Raw genomic sequence first — 23,930 nt, 5'->3', positions numbered from 1 at the left:
TTCTGCTTTCCATTTCCTCAATAAATTTAATAGAGGCTTGTTGGGTTTATTTTTCAAATAAACTCTGCAACATTTCTAAGGACATTAACCCTGTAGTATAAGAGTTTTTCTCCCAGTTAATGTAATATCACGTTTCTCTCATCTCTGATGAGGTTTTGAGGACCACTCTGGAGCTGTTCCCCTTTGCCAACAAGCATTCATGTGCCTTCACTATTAACCCCTTGATTTCAAGACAGGAGTTCTCTTTAAACTGTTGCTTTTGTTGACTAATTGGAATTGAGAAAAGTCTCAAATTATTTAAAAGCAGCTCAAAAAGAATGCATGAAACATTAAAAAAAAAAAAAAAAAGAAAAATTAGGGATATGGAAAAAAGAATAACAACAAACAGATTAACAGAAAACAGTGAAATATTCAGCTTGGAAAGGAATTACAGGTGCAGAAGAAAAGGTGATCTATGAGAAAACATGCTTTTAAAATCATACTAAGAAGTAAGCTTGAGGTCTTTGAAATAATATGATAATGTGATAAAGTGACAATGAGAAAATGAACAAACAAGATTTACTTTACTAATTTTAAAACCAGTCTGCATCTAGACTAAAATGTAAACTTTTTTTTCTGCGATTTTGAAAAGTGTGGATACTTCTCATATATAAATATAAAATATAACTATACCAGGTCTCAGAAGAAAGGTTTTATTCTCTGGTTCACAGGCCAGGCACCACAGATTTAAGGACTAATCAATGATACCCAAGAATACAACACTATACAAGTCAGTGAAAACATGAAAAAAAATCTTGAAGCAAAATTCAGAGTACTTTAAGGAATATGCATTTGTTAGAGGTATCAGCTTCTGCTTCACTGTATAATTCTGATCTAGATCTAGTATTTGAATCAGGGCATTTTTCATCTAAATTTTTGGCAATTTTGTCCAAACTATGGGAAATATTTCTCGGCTTTGAAATCCAGTTTGAATGAGTTTGAAATTCAAATAATCTGCCCAACAGAGTATTTGCAGTGGTCATTCTCTGCTGTATAATCAGTACCAGGTAAGATGAAGAGTCAATAATTTCTTGGTGTAACTTGTATCCATATGGCCAGTACTGTTGCAAAACCATCTAGGACACATCACTACATCACAGGAAATTTTATGCATGAAAACACAGAACACTTAATAGTTTACTTTGGTATTATATGATACTTCCACTCTCATTAAAATCTGTAAAAGACTTTAAAAGTGCAATGACATTTCTTCAAAACCTAGAGTTAGGAACTTGTTAAGAAGTATTTTAAATAACTATAAATAAAACACAGTATTTAGCTCCTAGCAGCACTTTTTGTTCCTGTGCTGTTTGATGTGACTCAAAGCAATGTAATAAATTTTTCCAGTGCAGAGTGACACTCAAGGACTTTCATGGTCTTAAAACTTCTTATGGTTGGAGAATATGGCATAGCAGCTTTTCAGTCAGTAGAAATAAAATTTAAAAATAAAAAATAAAATAAACAAGGTATTCTAATTGCAATTTTCTGGTGTGCAAACTGTAGCACAAAGTGGCTGAGAGAGGGTTGATCCAGCACCAGAATGACACAGGAAAACACAGAAATTACAACAATTCCTTTAGAAGAAAAGAACTGGGAAGAATGGCAGTAAACCCAGCTCCACAAGGCTCAGCTGTGCATCCCTGGCCACTGATATTTATCCAAAAGCTTTAGGATCATCTTCAAAGCCTGCCATTCCCCCACTTTTCTAATTCCTGTTAACTCCACAGCACAGTTTCCCCTTAGACCTGTACTTGTTGAAGACTGGAAAGCAGCTGGTGCAGAAGCTGCACCATATGGTAGTTACTTATAGCAATGTAAACTAATTGAGTGTGGAGGGTGATATAATCCCTGGATGCTTTATCTTTCAGGAACTGCTGGTGTGTCACTGATAGCCTCACAGATCTGCTCCAGCTCTCCAGTTCTCCTGGCACAGAGCAGAACCCAGCAGAGTCAGCTCCGTGGCTGGTGTCAACATTGCAACACCACTGGGTTTCTTTGGCACAATTTGAAATTACCCTGCACTGTATCACCACATCCCTCATGCCTTCAAGGTCTGAGGCCCTTTGGTAGCTGGGAGCACTGCTGGAAAAATCAGGTTTTCCCAGCCCCAGGATCTGAGCATGCTGGTCACACCTCACACAGGGCCAAGCACAGGCACTATGGAAGGGTGCTTGTCACATACATTTAACCTCCTGCTTATTTCACACACAAAGATTTAATCTCTGCTGGAGGAATCCATGGAATTGAGCTCTGTGGGGGCCTCAGCTGGCCCTTAGCACTGATGCACTTGCATTTCACATCATTAGTCCTCTGCTCTTCCAGTCACAGACCCTCTCTGACCTCTGATTGCTTCCAGATGGCATTAGGATTTGGAGTTGTGTATTTTAAACTGCATTTCAATTTGGTTCTTTGTCTTTATTTTTTTTTTTTCCTTTAAATTAGGGAAGCTGATGAACACAAATTATAAGTGAATTTTGTCATAATTTTGGATATTCTTTTGATTCCCCTGCTATTATACAACAAGAGACAGGCCAGCTCTCTAGTGAGAATCACATATCTCAGCAGAATTTTCATCCCTTTCATGTAGCTTTCTCTCATTCTAATTTGGACAGAGCATGTTCATTTCTGATGTTTTTTTATTTCTTGAGGCAGATACTCTGTATTCAGGCCAGGGAGCAGTGAGACAAATAAGAGAGCTATTTAAACAGCCTGAAGATTTTGCACTGGTCCCTTAATTTCCACAAGTAAGGGCTGTACCAAGAAAAAAACCTACAGGAAATTACTTTTGAGGTCAAATTGATGGAATTACACACTAACATAAAATTTCTATGACTATCTTTCAATTTCTTTGTTCTTTCTGTAATCACTTCTTGATTGCAGCACTTTAAAAACATTAAGCTTTTTTTCTTTATAACATATTTTTCAAATAAAAGTTCACGGGCGCCCTCAGAAGAAGAAAATGACCAATTTTCTTCAGGGAAATAACCATGCACATATAAATTTATCATGATAAAGAGCTCCATTCCCTGCAACCAACATGTACAAGCAGTTTATGTATTTACTCTGTTGTATAGAAGAACAGGCATTCTTTGTAATCCCAGAGCCAAAATGTCTAACTGCAAAGATATCAGAAAAAGACATCAAAACTATACATAAGATCATAAAAATTTAGCTCTAGAAGAAGCCCAAAGAAGTCCTAATCCCCTCCTTGCACTGAAATAGGATTGATGTTTATCTCAACAACCCATGACAAAAAACTGTTTAATTCACTCTAAAAATCCCCCAGGACAGAGATCCCTGCAGTATCCCTGGGAAACATGCCCTAACAGCTATATTTCCACTCTATAATACTTTACATAATTTTTGTACAAATTAATTAAATTCTTTTAATCTCCTACAACATTCTACAGCCTGGAGGACTCTTACATGTGTCACAGCCCTCCAGCTCAATTCTATCAACACAAAAATGATGCATTTTTGTTCTACATGCACTGAAACTTACCACCTAAATAAATTTTTTGTATTTTATACTATCAAACCACAGAAATTATTCTATGGAGGAAAAGCATGGCTTTTAAATTTGACTGGATTTGAAAACAGTCTCTAATATGACACTCTTTACTTTCTGGGAATAATAGTGTTTTAAGATATTTCCTCTGAAACATTGATAGTGGACATGAAGCATGGACATTGCAGGAAGACCCTGCTTGTGCAGATCCAGGGCATCATGATTAACTTCCATGGAGTTATTCCAAACTTCAGCTTAGCATGGCAGAGGTCAAAATCTGTTCTGCAGTATCCCAAGTGCTGGTATACTAATTAGTTATTAAAAATACCAGCATAATCAGAAAATGAGGACATAGCTCTCCAATAGGCAATTTAACCCAAGGCCAGTGTAATAAAATTGGTGCAGAACTTGTGTGCAAGCAGAAAACCACAATAATTCTGTTATACAACTCACAATACAACATGTTTTGGAAAAAATTTACTCTAGTGATACAACACATATTTTGTGACACCTACCAGGGCTTCAGGGCAAAAAACCCCCAACTTCTCTCACTGAGCAGTTCTTAAGTACCTCTTGAGCAACTCTTAAGGTACCTCTTAACTCTTAAGGTACTGGCAGCTGAGCTGAGATATCCGGATGAACACCTGGCTTCCTTCCACTGCCTCAAGGAGATCACTGACCACAGTAAAAAATATTCTCTTTTCCTTCCAAAAGCCATCCTGGAGCCTGAATGATGGTGATCCAAAAATTAGAGGATGACAGGTGTTGGTTTTGGCTGGCATCCTCCTTCCAAACAACCTTCTGCAGAAAGGGAAGGTTAAGGATGGGCTAGAGCTGGCAGGGTTTCTCATGGTGCAGTGCTGGATTTTGAAGCCAGTCCAGGTAACAACACATTTTAAAATTTTCAGGAGTTTGCTGGTTTCTAGGCAGGCACTCACAATGTGCCCTGTAAATGGTTCCATTTTCCCTGACCTTTGCCAGCTGGGAAGGGCCAGCAGCCTATTCCTGGTGATGCAATCTGTAATGGGAGCTTGATTGGGACAGGGGAACCTCCACCAAATCAGGTGATGGAACTTCTGCAGAATCTTTCATGACATCATCTGGTGAAAGTTAAGACTCTCTTTTCCCTGCTTTTAATGTTGCATTTAGTTCATTTTCCTTGCAACAGAATTTTTAATGGTAGGAATGTCCACTTCAAACACATGGCTGAGGTCAAGAGCTGCTCTTCATCCTTTGACTGTAACTAAACTGGGCAGATTTTATGCACATTTGGTATAAATTAGTGTGCACATAACAGTGTGCACAAAAATCTAGTCACCTTCAATAGGCAGCTGAATAATGGAGAACTGAGGCTTGGGTGGCCCAAGTGCAGCACAGCAGCTGCATGCTCTGAATGGGCAACACTGGGTGATGTCCCAAATGCAAAACAGAGGAAAAGTTCCTGTTTTACTATGGGGACAATGTCACTGAAGCACCACACTGTTTTTGCTGCCTGAGTAAACACAAAAATGAGAGAACAAATTCCATGCAGCTTTCCCCAAAACCCCTGAAAAACATCAGCACGTACTTGAGAGCAAACTAATGGTTTTTAGACTTGCATTTCTGGCAGTACCTGGTGTTATTTCCCAGTTCCAAATGTTTCCTAAATTACCTTTATCCCATAGCAGCTGTGTAGAACTGAAAATTTACCCATGTCCATGGAATATTTTCTTTGTGACTGAAAAGATGTAAGTTCTTACAGAAAAATCTGTATTCTCTGTCCCAATGATTCTTCTTGTATCTTGTCAAAATAGAATAATTTGTAGTCCCATTAAGGCTGGTTTCTTTCACTGTCTGCAGCAATGGCTTTTGTACAGCAAGAGATCTATTTATCCAGAGTATCTTAAAAAATGCAGTGATGAGTCAGTCCAATTCTTCATCTCATTCTCCCTCACCAGGCTTTGGAGCTTCTAATTACTGGCAAAGGTTAGCCCTGCCTGTGAAATATGAGGATATGTCATCTCCTTCTCTGGTGGCACTAAACAGGAGCTTTAGGACATACTTGCTTTCAGGCTAATTGTGAATGTTCCTTTTCACATTCAGGCATAATTTGATCATCAAAGTTCCTGCTTCCAAGCAGAAGTTCAGCATTCTCATGTTATACAATGAAAAATTGAGCAGACAGATGGATTAGGTGAGGCACTGCTTCAGTAGACTTACTGACTGGTTTCCCAGTACTAAAGCCACTTCCAGAGTCTCAGAATTAATATTTCTAAGCATAAGAAATATGTCTACTTCACTTGCTTGAAATGCTATAGGCATAAGAGATACTGCTCAAAATAACTGATATTTGATTTGGCAGCTCCTGCCAGGCACTGCACTTCCGAGACCAGTCATACATGTTCTAAATATACCCTCTGATATTTTTTGTGAGATGCTGATTAAATTATGGAAAAGATTTTTCTTTATTACTGTGTTCTCTTTCCTCTCTTTATGAAGTGTGCAAAGGGAACAGAAGCACTATTAACATGAATCAGCCAGAGGCTTTGGATGTGCAGTTCCCATAAGCTCAGAGGGAGTTTCAGGGAAATGTATGTGAGGGGAAATTGGGAGCCTTTCCTAGATCTTGCAGCAAAAAAAATCTGCAGTTTCATTGTCTTAATGATGATGACATCCTGGCCTTTCCCACCAGGTGTCACTGCAAAGTCACACAAGAGGATCTGCTGGTGATCACACAAGACACAGACAAAATGAAGATTAATAAGGCATAGGAGTCATCTCTGAAAAAGTCTTTTATCTCCTCCTCCTCTTGGTTCCTAGCCAAAAAAGAAACACAGCAACACCACTGTGTGTTAAGCTCAACAAAGCAGGGTATTTGTTTTAAAGGATGACTGTGTAAAACTAAAGAGATTTCAGTGTGTGTTGTGGGAGCTGGGCTGGGGCTTGGCTGCCAGGAGTGGTTCCCTCGTATGTCTGAGGATGAGGAGATGTCCAGATGAGATGTCCCAGCCATGGTGTCAGGACAAATTCTGCAATGGGGATTCTCAATTTGAGATGATCTTGAGATTTAGAGACTTCTAAATTTAGAGACTACTTCTGATCCTCTGACAGTGACACAAAGTAAGGGAGTAACTCACAAACAAGTCTTATTTTGTAACTCAGTTCTTACTTTTTAACTCACCTTTTAATGCTATTCTTGCCAAAGTCTCTAATAACCACAGATATGTCCCAGAGAACAAGCTGCAGAAGTGTTCCTTCATTTTTCTAGTTCCTATTTTGATATCTGAGGACATGTGCAGCAAGCTCCTCATGTCACAATTCATGCATGGCATGTGTAGGTGAAAATCCCCCCTTCCCCTCCCAGCAGTGGCAGAAGCTCACACCACTGTGCCACATCCTTCATTTCCAAGCATGCACTTGGAGCATAACAGCAGAAGTTACTCAGCTTTATCTGAGAACAGACTGCTCAAAGGAGCCCATGCCAGGAGTTTCTGCAGTGCAGCCCAGAGCAGCTCCCTGTGCTGCTGAGGGTCCCTCTCTGACCCTGCTGGGCTGCTCCTGGTCTGCAGCAACATGCCAGCCTGGAGGGAAACCCTCCTGCCCCCCTCCCCAGGATTCAGCATCACACAACCCCAAAACCAACAGATTTCCAAACTGCAACACAAGGATGGACATCTCAACCTTCTTTTGTCACTTCATAGGATCATGGAGGTGACCTCCACCAGAGAGCCCTGCCACCCCTCCTCACAACAGCTGAACAGCCTTTCCAAGTGCTTGGTAGCAAATTAAGGCACTTTAATTACACCATGACAGAATTAACTTCTGTGGAAGAGTGCTCTAAAAAAAGCATATAAATGAAATTAATTTTACCTGCAATTTACTTTTTAAATGCACGTTATTTTTAAGATATTACTACTTATATAAAGAACATATAAATACTCTTATCTTATTGCTTTGGAAGCCCTTTTTGCTACACCAGCACTTGCTTTAAAATTATCTGTAAGACTTATCATTGGTAAAACATATTCTCAAACCAACAATGATCATACAGCAAACTGAAATGAAAACCACTCTTTGCTGCTGCTATGCATTTAAATGTGTGGCTGATTTCAGTGGTGGAACTTTAAACTCTGTTTTATAGGATATCACTCGATTTTAGTACAAGCATTTATCAGGCACAGCTCTGAGAATGTTAAGTCAGACTATGAAAACATTGTCAGTGCTTTTTATAGTAATAAACCCCACGCTTAATCTATGCTTTTCATGTTACAGTAATCTATGTATCAATCTATAACCTTCCAGCTAAATGCACTAAGTAGATTAAGCTCTGATTGATTTGAAATGTTTTTCACTATATTATCAAAAGTCTACAGATCAGCATAAATACCTCAAAGAAATTTTTTCTCCTTTGGCAGATTTACAAAAGCAGAACTTAACTTGAATTGAAATGGACTTCTGCATTTTTCCAGGGCAAAAAGCCTGTCAAATTTACTCTAGATCAGCTGTGCTTCTGGACTTTGGAAAAAACCTGTTATTCTTGTCATAACAAGAGTGATGACACTGTGAAGAAAAGTGTCCCCCAGGCCTGCCATGCATGTGAGGGGCCAGGAGTCACCCCAAGGCTGGCACTTGCAGACAGTCTAGAAAGGCCAGGGGAACAGTGCAGATAAAAGTTGTTAAAAGTCATCTTCCTCGACTAGAAAACACCGAGTTTTGTTTTCTGTGCTGCATTTGGGGAAAGTGAGAAGCAGGTTGTGAGCTGTCAGTGTAACCCTGTCGCTGCCAGGGGTCACAGAACTTCAGCAACAAAAAGAGCACGGGAGGGAAGAGGAGTGTGCTGAGCTCTCTGAGATGCTGGTTGTCACAGCTCCTCTGCAGACTGTCTGCTGGAGCTGGCTGCACAGATGGAGGGAGATTTCTGCATATGCTCAGCACTCATCTTGGTAGCTCGCTGAGACAGCAATGCTGCAAACAAACACGGGTCTGAGCATCCCACCCAGCTCGGCTACAAACCACAGCAGCAATGGGGGAAGGGCAGAAAAATAGTCTTGAGGTGGCACCGTCCAGTCTTTGCCAAGTTTTCAAGCATTTCCAGTCAGGTAAGTTTGGATTTAAGATGTTGTTTGAGTTTATTCCACTGAAGAAGACATCCAAGAAAAGGAAAGACTTTGGAAAAACAGAGGTGATAGTGTGTTGGCAGAATATCCCAGGTTAAAGCTCACTGGCAACCATAACTGGGTTCTCTTGGTCCTCTCTGGGGAGCTGTCTCTCATTTCTCAGTTGTCCCCATGGAATATCCACCTTCTTCTGGATCCTGCTCCATCCATCCATGTGTTAGACAGCTGGCATCTGAGCACTGCAGACCAAAAAACACCATGGCCCCACACCTTGTTCCAGCTCCTGGCACAAGTCCTCAGTCCTGACAGCAGTCCCAGCTCCACCTCTGTGAGGATTGCACAAGTGGTGACAGAGAAGGAGCTCAGCTCACACAGCTCAGCTCTGGGTTTGATTTTGGATTCCCATTAGCTGGGAATGTTTAAATCAGACTTTCCTGTGGGATCTTCTACACCTTGCTTGTGAAATAAGAGAATATTTAGTTCAATTTAAACTGTATTAGGACACGAAGTGACATTTCCAAATCCTAATTTCTTTCAAACATCCTCCCAGTGAACAGCAGGTTCAGTGTCCTAATCTGCCTCGTGCCCCACAGGTTAAAGAACCTGGCTTGGGATAACCAGCCTGTACTTGATCAAACATTCATTTCTTACCACAGCACATTAACATAAAGTTAACAAGCAAATTCATTATAGAGGGCAAACCTGAAAGTCAATGTCAGCCAAGAAATTGCCTGAGCAATCCTGTAATTGAATAAAAAATATGTGTCAGCAAAACAAGTGTCATCCTGGGCTTGCTGGTGTGCTCTGAGTTCACAGGCTTGACAAACTCCTCTCAGTGTGGTGCTGTGTGAGACTCTGCAAGGAGACCTGATGTACTAAATGATGTTTATCAGACAAATATGGGTAGTAGGAGTAGGCACATTTGACCTACAGAGTCAAAGAACCTGCCCACAACTTCACCAGCAAATTAATAAATTAAGTGAAAGAAAATTAGCATTTGATAACTTGTTAGCCACTTCTCTGGTTACAAAGTGCTTTCACAGCACAAGGAGGACATTTTCTTGTAAATATTCTGTATTACAGTAGAAACATGCATTTAAATATAATAAATAATCAAACCCTATCAGATTTTCCCACTGATGTGTCTGATGAATTTGTACACTGATTTATGGGACCAGGAAGTGAAAACAAACTCATTTATTTAATTCCCTCATATCTGAGTCCAAGGCCCCAGTCTAGCTGTGCTAAAGACCAATTTAAGTAGTGATTCCTATTTTTACACCAATTAACTGTTAATGGCATTTTGTAACCTCTTCTGTTCTATTAATCCTCAAGAAACCTGGGACCAGCCAACGGAACACAATTAACAGATGCATCTGGAAACTTCCTCTCTGCAGAGGTAAGAAAACCTTGGGGCTGTGCTGGGACCTGTGGGAGAAAGTGTGACTTTAGAGGGGAGCTGTGCCACAGGAAAGAGACACTGCCAGGTCCAAAAACCAGAATCCTTGTGAGGAGGAACTGCTGGCAGCAGCATTAGTCAGCAACAGAGAGAGGGATGCAGGATACCTACCTGTTTTATTTATTTTTATACATATATATATATATATATACACACACACATACATGTGTGTATGTATTAAAATTTTTATTCTGATCTCTTAGTTTAAAAGCCTCCAGCAAACCCCAAAAGAGCTGGGGGTGGTGAGGATCCTCTCCTAAGCTAATGAGCAGATGGGATCACTTTCCAAGCAGCTGCTCACAGACACCTAAATGGCCATTTGCCAGCTGAAAGGATCAAAGAAAAGCAGTGCTCCAGAGATGACCCTCCACCCCTTCAGGCCCATTTTCACAGGAAAGAAGCCAATTACTGGGGTCTGCTTTTAGAAATTTCTGTAGGTGGCAAGATGTGGGCAGCTCCAAGGCCCACCTAGTTCTGTGGAAAACAGCTAATCAAGTAAAATTGTTTCTTCACTTTCTCCTTTAAGACAGAACCCCTTTCCCTCCCCATTTCTGTCCTTTTCTGTGATTTGAGTGATTGAAGGTGCCATTAAATAATGAAGCAGTTCTGTTCATTAAAGTCTAGTGATTTATTACCTTTGGACTAAGGGAAAGAAAACAGCCTGAAATCAGAATTCTTACACCATTTCACATTATTTCCAGTCCAGCACATCAGGTAACTGTTAGAACAGCAGGTTTTCAGCTCCATGGTCCACCAGTGCCCAGAAATACAATGCTGGATGTCTAATTCCAGCAAGGTCTGTAATTCCAGAGTGTAAGTTAAACTCATAACTAACTGCTGGCCTAAATGTTGCGTCCTACCTTCATACAGCCAGTCGCTGAGCCCATTGAAAATAACACCTTCCTTTCCTGTGGAGACCACTCGGATGGCTTGTTTCCCCACATGGGCACAGTAATAGATGTTATTCTCAAAGATAAATATCTGATTTGAAGGGAAAAAAACAAGAAAAAGAGAACAGCATTAAGCAGTGGCTCCAGCATAAAGTGTTGCATTTTGCTTTTACAATAATTGGCAGCACAAAATCACATATCACAGTTTTATGGCATTTCCACAGCTTGCTTCCAATGCCACCAGTTAATAGAGAGATGCTAATTTACAACAAACTGAAGCTTTGGTGCTTTGATACAGGTTTTATTTCTCTCCTGTCTTAATGTCAGAAATTGAACAGTTCAGTTAGAGGGCATGAGATGAGGAATGCCATTGCTCAGGTTTTGAGAGTTGTTAGAGCTGTTGCTGTGAAATGCTCCTGTGAATCAGGCTCTTTATTTATGTGTTTAAATGCTGATCAGGAAGTGAAGCTTTAGCCAGCCAATAATAAAAATATTGTTCCATGGCATCAGTCTTTACCATGTGGTTAAATTGTTCTGTGTTCCTCTGTCATTGATAGCTCAGTTCCTGTCCCCTCACCCCACAGTGAAACACATCTTACTCTAAGTGGAGTCATAGAATCACTTGGTTGTAAAACACCCTTAAAGTCTTTAAGGTCCCTTCCAACCCAAACCATTCCATGATTCTAAGACCATGGAGTCCAAGCATTAACCCAGCACAGCCAAGCCCAGCCTCCTCTCAGGGAATTGTGGAGGCTGATGAGACTCCTTTTCTCCCGCTAAACCCCAGCTCCCTCAGCCACTCCTCATAAGATTGGAGCTCCAGACCCTTCCCCAGCTCTGTTCCCCTCTTTGGACACCATCCAGCACCTCAAAGTCTTGTTTTGAGGGAGCTGAACACAGGATTAGGAGTGCAGCCTCCCAGTGCCCAGCACAGGGGACAATCCCTGCCCTGGTCCTGCTGGCCACACCATTTCTGATCCAAGCCAGGATGCCTTTGGCTTCCTTGGCCACCTGGGCACTCCTGGCTCACGTTCAGCTGCTGTCACCACACCCCAGGTTCTTCCTCACAGGGCAGGTCACCCTTCCACCTCATAGGAGCTTTACTCTGCTCCCCATCCCCATCTTTAACATATTTTTAAACTCTATTCAAATGAAAAGATGCACAGAACAGGTAAGCTATTAGACTGAAATGCATATTGTTAATATAATTTAGTAGACATTTGTAGATGGGGTTTAATACACTTGAAGATACTGGAATAAATGTTATGTATCTTTATTGTGATACTAGAAAGCAATTTATCACATTATGAAAAGACAGAATTGGGAAAAAATATTTGCTTTCATCTTCTGTTTCACATCCTATTATGGTATATGTTTCACTCAAAGATAAGCTGGAAAGATTCCAGAAGAAAGTATAGCTCTTAATTTAATTTTGGCAGGAGTTATAGAAGGTTTGCCTAAAAGTAAAAATTATTACTGAGACTGTAGCTTGCTCTTCTTCTTTTTAAACTAGGAAGAGCATCATTCAATGAATAGATTTGGAAAGTAAAAATACATTGTGCAAAATACTACATTCTCTTTCCTACCTTGAATTTTAGTAAACAGAGCAGCCAGATAAGAAATTCCAAGTAAAAAAAAATTATGTATTAGCTAATCTGCATATAGGGAGCTTGTAGAAGTTTAAATGTGCACAAAAATTGTGAAGACTAAGCAAAATAAGATACTCAGGGTCCAAATAAATCCAAATCTCTGTGTCTGAGTACTAAATTTGCTAAGGGGTGCTTGGGTAAGAGCTCTTCTGTGACAGGCACACAATCAAGTGGATTTATTGAAGTGATGCAACCCTCCCCTTGCCCAGATTATTCCAGCAAAAATGAGGTTTGCAATATTTTGCACTATATTCAATGTTTTATGAGTTCACAGGGAAAATAAAGAAAGTGGATTGACAACCTGTTCCCACCCTTCCCTTTTAAAGTATTGCAATGTTTCCATCTTCACTGCCTGGACTTTCAAAGCTTCATTGCACTCATCAGGCTGTGTGAGGTATCTGGTAGCTGCAGTGGAAAAATAATATGCTGCTCTGACTTCAAACTGTCTCCCAGATAATTCAGAGCCAAACTGCAGCACCTCATGGAGATTTAAAAATTATCCTCCTAACTACAGTGCCTTGTACCCTAAAAACGTCAACCATAATCACAATAAAAGATAACTGAAGCAGCACAAGGAAGATTCCTGTGTAATGTATCTTATAAATTAAGAAAAAGCATTTGGACTTCTGTTATTCATCAAGAAAGAAATGTCTTTGGATTACCTCACATCCCATGTTAGAAATATATTTGAAGTTATTGTGAAATACCTGTGTAGCAATGTTTACTGCTTTGGTTTCATGGCATCAAAGCAGTGCTTTCTATCAAATGATCAGTCCTGTCAGCTAATTAGGGGATAAGAAATTGTAGTAAAGAAAAATAATAAAAATATGTCCAGACATCACTTTTACATTACTTTATGCCAGCTTTGCATAGCACTCCTAGACAAATTTAAAATGATGACAGAAGGGATCAAGCTCAGTTTTATGCCTCTCTGTAGAGCAGATAAAGAGCAGAGCATAAATTTCTGGTGTTTTCTCTTTTGGTGTGCATATTAGAGCAAGGCTTTAACCCAGATATTCTTGCAACATATGTGCCTTAAAATCCAGCACTGAACACAACTACTGGCATGGAAACCCAAGCTGTGCTAAGTCAGGAAGAGCCCTGTGTTGAATCCCACATCCCTTTCCATCATGTCACATTCAACAGAGGAAAAAGAAGATATTCTGAAAGAAGCAAGAATGGAAACATTCATACATTGATTGAAGAAACAGAAATTGCTAACTATAGAAAAAAACAAGGAAGACTTCAGCTCTACAAGATAATGAATGGACACAGAATAAAAGGAAAAAATGTATTTTCACCAAGTTATTTCTGAAAACAACAGACAAACCAATGTAGTCAAGAATATTTTTCCTAATGAAATCAGAATTAACATAAGGAACTTCTTGCCACTGAATCTGGGAGAAGACCTTTCTCTCTGCTGGATGTTTTAACAGATGCCCAAAAGATTAAACACTTAACAAAAATAACTGGAACATCTGAGGGGATTAAGAAAAAGTTTGGGGTTTTTCAAATGCATTCACTTAATCCCAGGATAATAAAAATCAATGGAGATTTTGCTGTGGGCTTTATGTGGCTCAGGATGTAACTTTCAGCTATAACCCCTTTAGCCTCAGGTATCAGCACACCACTAACTCCTGTGGTCTGGGAAGAAATCTCTGTTTGCAACTGGTGCTGGAATTCATTGCCCCAAACCATTTGAGATCCTTGCATGACACAACTAAAATTGGAGAAAAAGATATGAGGCTGCTTGGAAGCAAGCCTGAGACAGGAAAGTCAAAGCTTAAGTATCCAGTAAGATAAATTTATACAGTAGGGTAAATATTTGATCTAACAACAAATTAAACTTAATTCACTTCAAACATACAAGAGCCTTAACGACACCGATTGATTCAAGGGTTTATTTAAATTTTTTTTGCAACTGCTTAAGGGTTTCTAAAATAATAGTCTCTACCAAACTGACCCAGAGTGGTATTCAGCAATTATGCTGCAGTAATTAAAATATTAGTACTTTAAAATTGATTAATTTATGGATCTTTTCAGGAATTTAATAAAAAAAAATCTCTTTAAAAGTCACAGTGACCAACTATTTTGAGTAGGTGAACACTACACTTCCTTTTACAGTTGCTCAACCCACCTTCCTTCCAGCCAAAGAGGTGAATGAAATTCCTGTTTCTCCATAGATCAAAAGAAAATAAATCCATGTGCACTGATCTGCATTTTTACTGCTCCTATTTATTTTCCATCTGTAGGGTGGCATTCTAAGTTTAAGTTCTCTTTACCCCACAATTTCTAAAGTATAACTTGTTGACTGAATGAGCTGCATCACTCAAATTTATCATAAAGTTAATGCCTGGATGCTTATTACTTTAAGTTACTAGCACATTGAGAAGTGTGGATATTTCCTACACATTAAAAGGCACCTTTTTACACTAAGGAGAGCCCACAGGATTTATCTGTGAGAGAACAGGTAGCATGGAAAGGTTGGCACTTTGACATGGAGAGTTTGATCAGCAAGAACTGGCCTTCATCTACAGACAGGCACAAAGTGCTGGGTCTGGCTGGGGTAGAGTTAATTCCCTCCCCTGTGGCTGGTACAGGGCTGTGCTTTGCATTTGTGCTGAGCACAGTGTAGATAATACAGAGATATTTTTGTTATTGCTGAGCAGGGTTTACACAGAATTTTCTGCTTTTTGTGCTTTGCAGGCTGGGGGTTCTGGGAAGATGGGAAGAGACTCAGCCAGGACAGATGACCCAAACTGACCCAAGGGTTATCCCAGACCCTGCATGATCAGTGTGTAAAGTGGGGGAAGAAGTGATGGTGTGATGGTGTTTGTGTTCCCAAGTCACTGGTACCTGTGATGGGGCCCTGCTCTCCTGGAGGTGGCTGAGCACCTTTAATTAAAGAATTAATTCCTTGTTCTGCTTTGATTGTGTGCACAGCTTTCCCTTTCCCTATTAAACTCTCTTTATCTCCACCCATGAGTGCTCTGGGTTTTCCTCTTCTGGTTCTCTCCCTGATCCCACAGGAACAAGCAGCTGTGTGGGGCTTGGCTGCTGGCTGGGGTTAAACCACAAAGCCCTGTTTTAAATTCAAAATCAGTTCAATCTTCCTTTGAGGCTGAAAAAGACCAGGCACAAAAAGGATGACACAGTGAGTGGGGAAATAGAACTACAAATAAAGACACTATTCTCTCCTCATCCAACATGATGTATTTAATTGTTTCTTAATGTTAAACCTTCATTTTTTCTGTTCTCTTGTTGAAAAACCAGTTCACCTGAGAGCATATTCTGAATAATTAAAAAAGAAAGAGAATAATCTTAAAACTTTTTGCACCTCTCAGAAGCACTTGTATTTATTTTGCAGAATAATTAAATTAAAAAAAAAATTTAAAAAAATCTATTAAAAGTTACAGACCTGCCACAAGCTGAGCCCATCAGGGACACTGCTAGTGCATCTGTGAAAATGTATTTAAAAGAGAGTAAAAATGCTGGGTTTGTGTGTATGTGAGAGGAGTGAGAAAATGTGAGAGAAGCAGCCTTGCAGATACTGTGGTCAGTGAATGAGGAGGGGGTAGTAAGGGAAAATGTGGTTATTTTTGATTTATTTCTCACAATTCTGTTACAATTAATAACAAATTATGAAACTGATTTCCCCAGACAACTGCAACTGGCAAGTGATCCCCCTGTCCTTAGCTCCACCCATGAGATTTTCATAGAATTTTCTCCCCCAGGCCCACTGGGGAGGGAAATGATAGAGCAGCTTGGTGAGCAACCCACCACAATAATCCCACAAGGGCATTGAAAGCCCCTTTAATCAGGGACTTTTTTTTTTTTTTTTTTAACTTTTCAGCGTAAGATACTTAGAATAGTCTGACTCCTGTTCATTTTCTTTTGGGTTTCAATGATAGGAATGGTTTGTGCTGAACTCTATATTAACTATCTACATATTTATATGGTGTTATTCAGCACATTGAACAGAAAGTCTCTGGAAAATGCACAGATTTATCTTACCAATATGCCCAGGAAGTGGAAAAGTATTATGTCTTAATTTATATGCTAAGTAGTGGCTGAGGTCTGTAACAGAGCCACAGCTTGTAAATGGGGTTTGGAAATGTCAGATCATGGACATGGAGGAGTTTTGATTGTGATCAAACCCTTCCTGGAAATGCACATACAGAAAAACCCTCCCTCCTCTCCACCATTTCTAGTGCTCACTAATTCCATCCAAATATTTTGAAAATATCCCTTCTTAAGCTGGTTTTGTTTTTAGGCTGCCTATGAAACCTGGAAGCTGGGGAGTGTGAAGGTGAAAAGCTGCAAACAGAGATTCCTGCTGTTTGTTTGATTTAAAACCTGTCTGTACCACCCAGAACAAGCCTGGGCCTGTTCTCATCCATGTAGCATCCTCAAGCAGATACAATAATTGTGTTTTCATTTTGTGATATTAAGGAAATGTGACAAGCATTGTACCAGAAAGGTCTTGGCATTTTGCAGTTACTGCTCTTACATCAACTTCAGTAGAAAAATGTGTGATCAATTCAAAATCAGTTCTAAAGCTTGTTCCTGATTGATTATGCATTATTTAATGAATACTCTGCCAATTTCTTCTTTTGAGCCTCATAAAATTCAAACTTTGATGTTCAAATAGCTGTCATTAATGTATTCTGTCATTAGTGTTTTTCCTAATGCACATGATGTGATTACACAAGCTCTTATCAGTTCTTCAAGAAGGGTGATAAAACCATGAACTGCTCCTCACCAGTGAGCTTGCATAATAAGCTCTATTATTTTAATTAGACTTTTCTTGTTGCCTTTTAAATATAGCTTGATAGCAGGTGATAAAAAAATACAAGACAAAAAGCTTTAAAATACTTTCATTCTCTCCATCAATTGGTTCATGTTCATAATTTTGGAAAGAGACAGATAACAATTTCGATGGAGGAGTGAGATAAAAAAAAATTAAATCAATATTTTTCTTCACAAAATGAAAATGTCATTATTAAGACCAGCTGAATTACACAATTAAACTCTTCCACCCAATCAGAATATTGCAGAGAATCACATCTTAATAAATAATCGACAGAAAAGGCTACAGTTGCAGTTTTTCATACCAGGGTTTGTCTTTTTTTTCTATTCAAAGTAAGAATCTAACTCCTCAAGACACCAGAGATTTAGAAGACATAGCAGTTTCTGAAGGTATGCTACAAAAAGAAAAAACTTAGTTTAATTCAAATTTACCTTGCCCAGAAAGAGGCAAAGGTAATGTTTACATCAAAGTGAGGACTACACCTGCTCAGAATAATTCTGCAGGGAAGCTTTCAGGAGAGAGAAGCTGAAAAAAACCCCAGGGGACCACTACAGGCAGAGAATACAGAAGTGAAGATTGATGCATGTAAGAATCATGCTGATCCATGAACACATCAAAACCAATATTCATGACTTGTCCCTGGGGGTGGAAGACCTGAACACATCTGGTTCCAGTGGTGGAAGAGCTCAGCTGCACAGAAATCAGTGCAATGAAAAGAAATGCAACTGCTTGTGCAAGGGAAACCTCCAGAGCCACTGCAAAAGTCAAACAAATCTGCTGCCTCCAGTGGCCTTGACTGCATATTTGGGAGAGAAAGTACACAAGAGTCACCACTAGTAAACCATGCAAATCTCCTTTTAGCCACATAACTTGGAAACTTCTAATATAATTAGTGAAATAAACATTAAGAACTTAATTTTGCTCTCATGGCATGTGATGAACAAAGCGACCAAGATGTCAGAGAGGATGGAAAATACATTCATTTGTGCCTTAAAATAAAGAAACATTTCCTGCCTATGTGGACAGTGTCCAGAGCTCTAGAACAGAGCCTTAAGGGCTCCCCAGAGGGGATGTGGCTCTCCAGGGCTGAAGGTGACTTCCCTCTGGGCTGGGGTAGGTGAGCACCTTGTAGGATGTGGAGGAAGGAAAGGAGCAGTGGGAGCATCTGTTATCTGCTTTCTGGTCAAAAAAGAGATGTTCCCCTTTTCATATAAATGGAAGAAGCCTCACATTCAAATACCCTGATCTTCATGAGGAACCTTAACCTTTATCTCCTGCAGGATCAACAACACAGCACAATAACCCAGCAGGTCTGGGGGAAAGGGAATTCGTCCTGATGGAGATGCTGTGCTGGACCTCACACTGTCAAACCAGGAGAAATTGCAGGGCAAGGTGAAATCTGGGAGCAGCTGATGCTGCACACACCATGAGGTGATGAAGTTCAGGATCACAAGAGGAAATATGGCAAAAAAAGGGATAAAGCCCTGGAATTTAGGAGAGCAGACTCTGGCCTACTCAGAAGCTTGCTTGGAAGCACCCCACTTGGATTCTCTCTTAGGAAATCAGTAGAGTTTTTAAGATCTTCTAGGTTTAAATGTCTTTAGACAATGCAAAATTGTCAAAACTAATCCTTGAGATAAACTCCCACGTAATGGACCATAGAAGTAATGGCAGATTTCTATGATACATTGAGACACATTCCCCAAATTTTTCCTTTTAAACTGGGTACATAAGAGATTTTTTTTTTCTTTTTGATTCTCCCAGCTTAAATCCTTCAATGCATTAATATTCTTCTCAGATTTCTAAAAGTTTTTTTTTTTTATATTTTTGACATTGCATTGTTACAGATGCTGTGCATTTCTATTTGTATTCTGTGAGCAGGTTAGACCACAACATGCATGGATTCTAATCACACCTACAAATCTGCCAAAGTACAGCCAAATAAACAGTTATCACAATTCTGGAGGTTTAAAAGATATGCTTCCAGAAGAACGTGCTGTCCTATTTTCTGTTCTTCAGGGAAGAAAAGAGGATTTGTTTCACCTCAACAAAGAGAAAGAACCACGTCTGTCTGTATTTCATTGCCCTGTATTCTAATGGGGTTATTTTAATTTATAACTGCCTTGTTATATAAAAGAATGTAATAGTAAATGTACCATTTAGTATGGAACTCTGATTCTCCTTTTAAGTTCTGCTTGATGGATTATGGTGTATTCTATAACCTAATATCTCTGATGGTTATGTAGGGCATGACTATAAATTAGATTATTTAATGTGAGATGATACAGCGTTCCATTTAAAATACTTTATTGTGTTATAGAAAGAACACCTGACTAAGAAGAGCACAAAGATTATTTGTGTCAGCATAAAGAAAGTGGCAATTGGGATTTAGGAATCCTGCAGGTGCACATCTGACCTTGGACAGTGAGCCAGTCACTGCAATACCCTTTAATGAGAAGCTTGGTTGTAAAAACACTCAACACCAATTCCAGCAGGTGAGGAACAGGATATTTCATGAAGTTTCCTCATGGCAGCTGCTGGGGAGGAGAGAGCAGAGCCACAAGCCAAGGTGGGACACTCCACAGCCCCGTGGGTGGCACTGCCCAGTCCTGCTGGTGGCATCCCAATGTCTGGCACCTCAACACTCTCTGCTGCTGTCTAAAGGAGAAGGTCAATATTTTCACAGCAGGTTTAAGAACAGCACTTTTTATAAGCACATCTTTCAAAGGCCATCATCCAGCAACACTGGTTTGTAAGATGCCAGGAACCCTCATGCACAGACAAGAAGATACTTTTGGTAGATAGATCTCTGAAATGGAAACTACCCTTAACAAAAAAGAATGGTTCAATATCCCATAAATCTCAACTGAAATTCAAGAAATTTCTGTAAAAGGAGGGAATTACTTTCAGTGGTACTAACTCAATGCTGGAGTATTTTCCTGCTGGGAATATTGTACAGTAGCAAGTGAGGAAATGTGATGACATAAAAAAGAAATTCAGTATTTTCACTGTAGAGGAACAAGATAGTGAGTTCCTCTAAGCTAGTAAATCTATGGATATTTGCATTTCTTGTAAGAACACACTCAGTTTCCTTAATGCAGACTGTGAATGTCAGTGACATTTAATGCATCAATTCAGTAAGTCCATTTAAAGGTAGGAATCTATTGCTACCTTCTGCTAACTTCACCAGAAAACAAAATGACATATAAGAAATCACAGAGGAAGCCTGTGGCAGTGTCTCACCCCCAGGGGAAACGCCTGCATCATCCTATGTCTCATATTTGAGTGTAAGGGCAAACACTTTCTGATTTATTTGTGAAACTTCTATGGCAAATAATCAATTTCATTTTGTCCTCTGAAATCTTTCATGCCCACAAAAAGGGCAACATCTCATTTTAAATAAAATTACCTCTCCCTTCAGTAACATTTATTGCAGCAGCTCCAGTTATCCTAAATATCTTGCTCTTTTGCCACCTGTGGAGATGCAGTACCAAGGATGCTGGGAGGGGAAGAGATGTGACCATTTTACACCAAAGAACACAACACTGACTGTGCCAAACCTCCCTTTGGGGTAGAAGGACCCAACACAGAGCCCAGGGATGACAAAAGAATGACAAGGATGTGCAAAGTTAAAAACAGGACACTGCTACCACTCTAACCAAAGAGAGAGCATCAAAGGAACAAAACTCCAAAAACCAAACCAAACCAAACCAAACCAAACCAAACCAAACCAAAACCTAAACACAACACTTTCCCAGTGGAATTATTTGAATAAAGTGAGGGGAGAGGTGAAAGGAGCAACCTGTCCAGGTGCTCAGTGTATATGTGATATATCTTACTGAAATGTCCCTTAAAAAAAATCATATTCTGGCACTGGAGATGAGGAGATGGCACATTATTATGGTGAAATTATTGCTTTTCCAGAATTCAGGGACCATGTTAAAATCTGTCTGAATATCCCTCACTATGCTTCAATAGGAATTACATAGACCTTGGGGATGTGGGGCAGAGGGACAGAGGGCAGAAGTCTTTTTTCTTACAACTAGCAAGATAAACAAGCCAGAATAATTACATACAGTAGAACATAGCTAAATATTGATTCACATCTCATTGCAAAAAGAAAAGGTGAGGGGACAACAGCTTGAAAATAATGATGCAAAAATCTATGAAAGACTGGTAGAGACAAATAGATCTACAGCAATTATATACAGAGGAGTTCAAAAGCCCTGCTGGAATAGGAACAACAGCAGATGATTCAGTGCCTCCTGTGAAAATGATCCTTTTAACTTGATGTCAGTGCAGCCCTTCTGCCTGGAACTAAGCTGGCATGACAGGCACAAATTCAGGCAGGGAAAAACTCCTAATTAGAGGAGTCACTCCAGTTTAGTTCCAGGTGTCATCACTTAACCAGTTTTTTTTTTGCATCTAGATATCCTAGTTAGAAAAACATTGTACTACAGCATTTAAAAAAAAAAAAAAAAAAAAGGAATATGGGGAGATGGTCATGTGCAGCAGGATCTGTCATTCAAATATTTTATATATTTAAAAAAATCCAATGGTTCTCTTAATTATATTGCACTTTTTCAAACAGCACTATTTGTGACAATAAGCTGTTTACCAGCATCAGCATTCACTGTTTGAAGGCACCTGCAAACCCCTGACATGGTAGACACTGAAGGAATCACTCCATTTTCCCCCCTGGCATTTGCATTTCCCTGAAATAGAGATTTCTTATTGCATCTTCTGCACCTGCTGTGAAACTTAACTTCTGTTACCTTAGAGCCAATTATAAACTTGATTGCAGCACAATCTACAAGAATGAGAGCTGGTTCCTGCTTCAGAAAGAGTTGACACTGAAAAAGGCTTATTGCCTATGAATGCAGGAAAAACCTGTTCTGACCCTTCTGTGGGGCTGCAGTAAATGCAAGGACTTAAAAAATTCCTGCTGCCCCAATCTGCTTTCTGTATGTTTGGGTACTGTGTAAATAGTAATAGACTGACTGGTCAGGAGAACCTTAAAAAACCTGTTTCTCTTTGTAAAAGAATAAATAATATGATCTATGAGAGAGATGTTTTTAGAATTATAACTGCTGCCTCTAAAGTTGTGCAAAACTGCTTCTCCCAGCATCTGATGTGTCACCATTACCATTAATATCTGTCAGGATGGTTACAGATTCTGATTTTGGAAAAAACAAGAAAATTGCAGCACAACAGAAGTGCTTCTGCTTTTGATATTGGAGCTTAACAGCCCCTGTGAACTGTATTTATCAACACAGACAAATATTCACTGCATTTTATTAGAGCAGCCTCCTGCCTTCTCCTTCCTTTTGGCTGCAGGGCCCATGGATATTCCTTGTCCCCCATGCACATACTTTGAATCTGGATGTGCTAATTTTGGGACAACTTGGGTAAAATCCTCCTGAAAGCTTTGGGATTATTGGATTCCTTGAGCACCTCAGTCACAAACATGCACTGGACAGTCTCTTATTCCTGAAGCACTGCCTGACTTTGGCTGTGCTGCCAGGAAAAGCAGCAAAGGAAACTTCTTCACACTGGACTTACTTTTCTTGATGAATAGACAGGTCCAGGCCTGTCAGCCACACCAGTTTCATGAAGCTGAGCTCAGGATCACAGACTCTATTAACTTTTTTATTTGATGCTGTTGGGGCAAATGTACCACAGGAACATTCCACGAGCTCTCAGCATGTGGGCAGAGTCTTGGAACATGAGATGGAACATGATGAAACTGGTAAAATATTCCAATAAGATCAATTAACAGAAGGTTTTTATTTTCTTGTAGAAAAACCAGAAGTGGGTAGCTGTTGAGTCATAGATGGCATGATCAGAAAATGAGAAGAAATCCAAGGAGTGAAGATTCTTGTGCAGATAAGCACACCCAGAACAGGACAAAGGTACAGAATCACACTTTTACACAGTCCTGTCATGCCACCCACAGCCTCATATTGCTGGAAAGTGTCACACAAACTAAGGATAGTACAGTCTGTTCACTAAAAAACCACCAAGCACCGTGCTGAAGGCCAGTGGGCTGATGAAATGGAATACCAAGTGTGGCTTTGGGCTGTCAGGTGCACTGTGGAAAGGATGGATTTTCCCACTGGCATTTTGCATAGTCATTTACACCCACAAATAGTGAATATATCACACGGCTATTCCAAGCTGAGAGTGTTTTTCACTTATTCTGTAAAGGCAGAAATTATGACTCATGCTGTAGGACAAATGAGAGGAGTGAGCCCTTTATTAGCAGCCAGAGTTAGGGAATGTGTTCCCTCTTGCAGTGAATTTAGTGGCTCTCTTTCTAATGACTCTGGAGCTCCCACTGGTGAGGGCCCCATTCTTCCAACAGCTTTGTAAGATTTAATTTTTCAAGACTTTGGCTGAGATCAGAGAAAAGCTGAAGCACTTTTCTGAGATGCCAGAAGTGAGAGCTTTTTTGCATTCTGATCTTCTGACAGATTTTC

At 39.7% G+C, this 23,930-nt stretch overlaps 1 protein-coding gene across 5 annotated transcripts in view; it reads right to left on the bottom strand.

Moving 5' to 3' along the window:
- The window catches only part of DPP6 (dipeptidyl peptidase like 6), a 524,565-nt gene that overhangs the window by 66,715 nt on the left and 433,920 nt on the right, over positions 1–23,930 (bottom strand). For all 5 annotated transcript variants that reach the window (XM_079300903.1, XM_079300904.1, XM_079300901.1 and 2 more), the window contains exon 8: positions 10,963–11,083. In XM_079300903.1, coding sequence (XP_079157029.1) covers positions 10,963–11,083 — 121 coding nt within the window. The remainder of the gene's footprint in view (positions 1–10,962; positions 11,084–23,930) is intronic.

Source organism: Erithacus rubecula, assembly GCF_903797595.1.
Source record: "Erithacus rubecula genome assembly, chromosome: 3".
In the NCBI taxonomy this organism is placed as follows: domain Eukaryota; kingdom Metazoa; phylum Chordata; class Aves; order Passeriformes; family Muscicapidae; genus Erithacus; species Erithacus rubecula.
This window is presented reverse-complemented; position numbering and strand designations above follow the sequence as displayed.